General features: G+C 37.6%; 2 protein-coding genes across 2 annotated transcripts in view; one reads left to right on the top strand and one right to left on the bottom strand.

Moving 5' to 3' along the window:
- Positions 1-452: 452 nt before the first annotated feature.
- Positions 453-852, bottom strand: LOC149110080 (uncharacterized). Its single transcript, XM_089292074.1, has 2 exons — positions 670-852; positions 453-494 (listed from the first exon to the last, which is right to left on the bottom strand). Exons 1-2 carry the CDS (start codon positions 850-852, stop codon positions 453-455), a joined length of 225 nt encoding a protein of 74 aa, XP_089148200.1.
- Positions 853-4,636: 3,784 nt separating this feature from the next.
- Positions 4,637-6,552, top strand: part of LOC149110081 (putative skeletal organic matrix protein 5) — a 12,835-nt gene continuing 10,919 nt past the window's right edge. The window contains exon 1 of the mRNA XM_089292502.1: positions 4,637-4,721. Coding sequence (XP_089148628.1) covers positions 4,655-4,721 — 67 coding nt within the window. The 5' untranslated portion in view covers positions 4,637-4,654. The remainder of the gene's footprint in view (positions 4,722-6,552) is intronic.

A 6,552-nucleotide genomic window follows, 5' to 3' on the forward strand; every position in this document is an offset into this window, starting at 1 on the left:
TTAGTGTATCATTGTATGATTGTATACCTAGTTAAAAATTACTCTAAACTCATATTAAAAAATAAGATAATCACGATAAAAAATTAGCACTGAACTAAGTCAATGTTTAAGTCAATGTTTGTAAACAGTGGCTCAGTAGAATAAATTTTTTGCCAGGTTAGGGGAGGCAACGGGCAAAAATAGCAACCTTTTACCTACTGTCAGTATGGAACCACCATCAAGATCATTCTTTTGGGACAGACATGCTCCACTTCCAAGTTTAACACTAGTCAAACTTCAAACTTCTCATTTCCCAAACTAGAAAGGAAAAAAACGGGTTTTGTGTAAAATAGCGATAGATTTATCGTTTGTGATGAATGCATTTGTGTACATTTACTCTTTTTTCAAACCTGCTCCGCGAAAATTTGAAAGACTCCGTGGAACCGCTGGCCACTTTTAAACGATCAACATTTTCATCCAGCATCCTCGGCAATTGAAGTCGCTAAAGCAAGAAGCTGAATGAAAATGAAAATGATTGAGTTACAAAATTCTACAACAAATACGTATTGCTAAAAAAGAAGCTTTGATGGTTTAGCGAGTTTCGTCCATCATGACGTTGTATGAAAATGTTTGGTCATTGCGAAAGCCGACAGACCGGCATAAGATTCCTCGTTAGCTCGTTACACTTACCGCTTTCTTTGTGCGCTCAGAAATTTGCTTTAGGAGAAAGGACTTTCCACTACCGGGGGCTCCAGCAATAAAAGTATTATGGCCAGCCAAAACGACATCCAGCACTTGCTTCTGACAGTCGAAGTCAAACCACTTGTGGCAAACGAACATCAATCTAATTTTCAAGCTCTTTCTGAATCGCATGACCGAAAAGGTCCCCAATTAACAAGAACCTCGTCGTCTCATATCACAAACTTACCTTAGCATTAACATCGGCAAAATTTTCTCCTACTATACTTAACTCTTATTGTCAGGAAAAACAAAATTTCTTGACATAACGGTCATAAAATTTCTGAATTCTTCCAAATACGAAATGACAATTCTTTCGGCCTTGAAGCAGCATTGTATTTCCGGAATAAAATCATCAAACTTCCGGAATTAAAACTGACCAATCAGAACAAGCACCACTATCACTTCCGCTTCGATTCTGTCAATCAACGTTTTGCATTTCTCACTTCCGTGGCCCCCAACTGGCAGAGACATAGTGCGAAAGCGAGTAGTTTAAAAGAACGCCAAAATATCGCAGACCTTCTAGATGTTTGGGCTAAGTGAGCGTAGATATATTTAGTTTAATGCTTCTTCTTCCCACAGAGTAATTTTCGGTTATAGTGAGCGGTACGATGAGTGGCGGTCGTGCGATACCGATGACATTCTTTTCCAGCGGATGGAACCTCTTTTTATTCCTTCTGCTCCTTCTTTTGACGACCGTGCGGAATTATTTCACGCAGAGCTATATCGTGAAATAAAAAGAAAGTTGATCTGGCCGAAAGGACGATCCAGCTACTCGCATTGAAATTAGAATTGATCAGGATGTGTTTGATAGAGGGCTTGCATCAGTAGGGAAATCAAGGAAAGAACGAGGAAAGACTGTGTATCGAATTAATTCAAACCAGGCCTTAGACCGTTTTCTGGGAGTCAAATGGGATGAAAATGGCGATTTCGCGTTTCTTGTTGAAGGAACTGTGCGGCACTTTCGTCGTTTGGTTCCTCAACAGGCTTCTTCGACAGAGAATATATGAGATAGCTGATTAAAAAATAAAAAATAAAAATAAAGAAATCATTTCGATGAAAAAACAAAACATTAACAAAATGAAACGGGTTTGAATTAACGCATTTTTACTTAACTGCTTATTTCGTAAGTAAACCGAGGCAATTTATCCCCTTTTGGATCACTTGTTTCCTCGCCAAAATCGTTTCGTGCATCTACCGCCACCGTAAAAAGAGCCAGCGAGGACAAAATCACCAGTGCGTAAACTTCGAGTCCCATTTCCCGAACCCAAACAATAATTAAACCTCATGTATTATACATCAAATTGCGCCAAATTTATTCCTCTTTTCGTATTTCGCGGTAATGACCAGTTTTGTGCATGCGCCTTAGAGTTCTAACCCCAGACTCTACGGCCAGTACTTGCATGTGGCATGAACGTCTCTTCGACATGTCTGAATCGCTAACCAAAAGTCTAAAAAAACCCGAACGAAATATTTTAATGATTGCCTTCAAATGCAGTGGTATAGAAAGCTTATATATGTTAGTTTTATAAAACTGAAGGTAAGAAAGATAGCAATTCAAATGGAATACACGAAAAAGAAGAAAATGTTCGAAAATTAGCGTGTTTTTGACTGACCCCAGACTGTTAAGCGTAAGTTTGATATGTTATATCTCGCTGAACCTCTTCCCGCAAAAAACCTGAAACGGCATCTGCCACGGAGGCCGGGCTACGTTAATGTCTACCGGTACTTCTTCTTATTCGGGGCTGCTTTAAATTCTAACATTTGCTTTTGTTCTCCATAGACCTCAATTATGATTTTTTCTCTCTCTCTCTTTCTGGTAGGTCTTCTTCTAGTTGCGCCTGCCTGTACGCTGCTACTAAGCTGCTGAGCTTCCAACAAAAAGGAAACGGCCCGGGGGGGGGGGGTACTCCCTTATATGCGCTATATAGGTATGTGCGGCCCCAAAGGGTACGGTTTTTCAGCCGTTTTGGTCATAAATAGGGTATCGATTTTAGCTGATTTTGGCTATTTTGGTCATATATAGGGTAAGGGTTTTGGGAAGCGGGACGCACACCCCAACCCAACTATTCTGGGAATATCCCCCCGGGGAAAACGCTTTTGGCACTTGACGATGAACGGGAAACAGCAGTCCGGGATTTCTTTGCCTAAACATGAGTTTATTCAGCTTTTTTGGCTGCTGACTTGAAATCTACTTACATTAGGAGGAATCTTTGTCTATTTTTCTCTTCTTTACGCACTGCACGCGTAGACACTTGCTGCCAAGATCTCGGGACAACGTCTGCTTTTACTCGGTTACCGTCGGTTACTGAGCTAAACCATGCCTGAGGAGGCGTTCAACTGTTGACAAACCTGGGTTGGCTTACTTTTTCATAAAGGCTTTTGTTCTTGGGCCATCGTAGTTTAACGAGGAATAAAACACAAATAGCGGTACGGTGATAAACATATTAAACTTACGCATTTTAATAACTTGACGTTTCGTATGCTACGCAACATACATTTTCAAAAGTGGAATAGAGACCTACGGTTCCGAAGAAAGATATTATCATCTTATGACCTTACTTAGGTGTACAAAGTGACCAAATCTCTAAGCGTCTGAAATCATGTGTATATAATTTCTGTTCATTTGTCAATCTTAAGATAATTTTTCAAAGCACTCGCCGAATCAAATCTCTCTTTCAATACAAGGACCGTCTAAATCTTTTACAGAAATCTAAGGTCATTTATAAAGCTGCTTGCTGGGACTGCAGTGACTTTTACATAGGCAAAACAAAACGACGGCTTCATGATAGGAAAACGGAACATTTCAGGGCTCTCACTAAGAATGACTCCACATCAGCCATTGCGGACCATATAAAAGCCACAGGTCACAACATCAAGTGGGATCATTCTGATATTCTAGCTTCTGGTAAAACAGATTATCATTGTAAAATTAAAGAAACTTTGCTTATCCAAGAACTTAAGCCGGCTCTTAATGTAAACGTCAGCAGTGAGAAGCTGATACTTTATTAATAAGCTTAGGCTTTTATTGTTTTACTGTTAAGAAACAGATGTTTCTTAATCTCGTTTCCAGACCCCTTATTTACATTTCATATATAGTTTTCAAAAATTGTAACGGTGTTTATTCCACTTTTGAAAATGTATGTTGCGTAGCATACGAAACGTCAAGTTATTAAAATGCATAAGTTTAATATGTTTATCACCGCTGTTTGTGTTTTATTCCTGGCTTACTTTTGATTTTTCCGCCATTTACCGAGGTTTGCTACTGTGATTACACGATTAAAAATTTCACTTCCCAAAAGTTAAAACAAAACCAAGGAAAACATCTCTCTTGATAATACGGGTTTGCATGTGAAGTAAGGAAAATTGCGAATGCGCGCGCGTCAATTTCAACTGCAGGGCAGATTAAACATTAACGATTAATATGCCTGCTCGCAGCCACTTAATTGAAGTAATTCTCTCAGTCTTAAAATAACGGTATGAATACCCCATGACGGTACATTTGTCTTCACGGTCGATAAGATTAACTGAAGAAAAGAAATTGATGAACATCATCTCAGGCAATTCATACTTGAGAAATAACACATTTTACCAAAATTGGTCATATAACGGTACAGCCCATGATATCTAATTAGTGAGTTTTCACCTGCTTATAAAGACATATGTTGCCTTATTTAACTAACCAGCCACAACACTACAGACAGATATAAATTACCAATGATAATCGCAACATTGTCAGCTAAATGATAATTATTGGCTCAGTAAAACCTACGTAAGCGGAAGCTTATTCACAAACACGTTAAAATTGACACTGATCTGTTTGAGTTAAACAGATCAGTGTCAATTTTAACGTGTTTGTGAATAAGCTTGCGCTTATCGCAGTTCCGTCCAACGTAGCAATTTGCCGACTTTCCTCGTGCTTCCTCAGGAAACGATCATGTCTACCTATTTTTGTGTTTTCCTCTTGCTGTCTTCTCTGATAGCAAAGACTTATTGTTCTTCAGGTAAGATTCTAAAACTGTAGTTGCTTGATAATGTTTAGATGTTAAGTGCGAATTTTTCTAATTAGCAAACATAGCGCGGCAGAAGTTGAAAAATCGATTTTTCTCCCTTTTCGTCCACAAAAAGCCCTTAGGCAGATATGAATCGGGATATAGTTTTTTGGAGCTCGAAGCGCTTTAAATTCGAGAAAATCGAGGAAAACGATTTTCACCTCGACGGTCACCAAAATGGCCAATGGCAAAGGCTTAAAATTAGTAATCTGAACTTGATATGCGTTCGCGTGTAAAGAAGAACCAACACTTATCGATACTTTTTCTTGAAAGACAAAGTATTCAGCTATCCAAACCAGGTTAGAACTTGACTTGAGCGCCATTTGAGAATAAACACACAGTTTCTAAAAACATCTCTTTCAGTTACTAGGTCGAATTCCTTATTTACAAATAAAATTCAGAGATATTTTTCGACATGTGCCATGACTCCAAATTCCTTGAAACTTCGCCTTTGGAACATTTTTATGTTGTTATAAAACATGTATTAAAATCAGCTTGGGTTATTCTTCGAGTGCTTTTTGAGGCCCGGCTGAAAAACCCTGATTTTACCTAAAATATCACGAAAATTAAACAATGAACTTCTGCGCGTTGGTCGGAGGGCAAGCGGGTACAGGCATTTAATTCCTTATATTATGAGTTCTTTTATAGTAATAAGCAAATTGTTTGCTTGCGCCTGTAATATAACGGTAAAACAGTTCAATCTCAACGCCAAAGTGACTTTATTTAATCCGAGTATGTTTTGTCGCTTCGAATGCCAGATATTTGTGACAAAATGTCGATTTCACACCAAGGCGAAACAGGAAGTTAAAAACGGTTTACTACGCGGCCTTCCAATAATTAATTTAAGATAGCTACTCGCTAAAGGAGATATTTACTGAATTAAAGCTTAAAAGAGTTGCGTTTTCTGTAACCTATCAAGTTTGTTCGCAAAAAGTTATTTCAGAGTCATTTCAGGACTAGCAATACAGGTTAAATTTGGTAAAGAAATCTTCAGTCTCATTGTTTAATTATTTTGATTACAAGTCACGGTTTCATTCCCGGCCGTGGAGTTTACTATGTCCCACAGAGTGCGTTGTTTTACAAAAAGGCGGCCGTTTATTTCCGAAGTAAAACATGTTTCCAATAGTCTTTTGTACTTTTGTCAATATATAGTTTAGTTAAAATTAGTATCTACAAACAAATCGGAGTACGAATTCCAATGAAAAGTTCGGTCAGAAATATTACCCGCCAAAGCGAAGTGTTTTTTACAAATTTTTTTTTTTTTTTACGGCATATGCTTTATTTCAAAATACAAACATTATTCACAACATGGTGTGTCTGTCAAGTACAAACTACTTACAAGACCAAAAAACATTGCAATTCAGTTCTATTTAAATGTTCCAATATCATTATGTATACCACCTACGCAAGGGAAAAGAGATATTTACCCTTAAAACACTAAATTAATAAAACTAACCAATTAGACTAGAACGGTGCCCTTGAAGGAGCATCTTCTTTATGATATTTAACTATTAGATGAATTTTAATCTATGTTTTCAACATTATATTTTGTGTTTAATTTATTGACAAAATCAGAGAGAGTAATTGATCTATTGTGGAGTTTGCTGGTGTATATGTAATAGCGCATATACAACATGGTATAATTGGGTTTTCTTAACAGAGTTTTGTTTGCAATTAAAGAGGTGGGAAAAAGGCCAAATAAAGTTTCTTTAACAGACGGGTGTTGATTAGTATAATTAACGTTATTGAACCATTGAATAACTCTTCGCTGGAAAGCTTTTGA

The sequence above is a fragment of the Orbicella faveolata genome, unplaced genomic scaffold (assembly GCF_042242905.1).
Source record: "Orbicella faveolata isolate gen_17 unplaced genomic scaffold, um_ofav_v1 contig_24, whole genome shotgun sequence".
NCBI lineage: Eukaryota > Metazoa > Cnidaria > Anthozoa > Scleractinia > Merulinidae > Orbicella > Orbicella faveolata.

Coding starts and splice junctions, on each gene's coding strand:
- LOC149110080 (XM_089292074.1), bottom strand. CDS start 852: ATGCGATTCAGAAAGAGCTTGAAAATTAGATTGATGTTCGTTTGCCAC. Junction 495..669: donor CTGAGCGCACAAAGAAAGCG/GTAAGTGTAACG, acceptor ATTTTCATTCAG/CTTCTTGCTTTAGCGACTTC.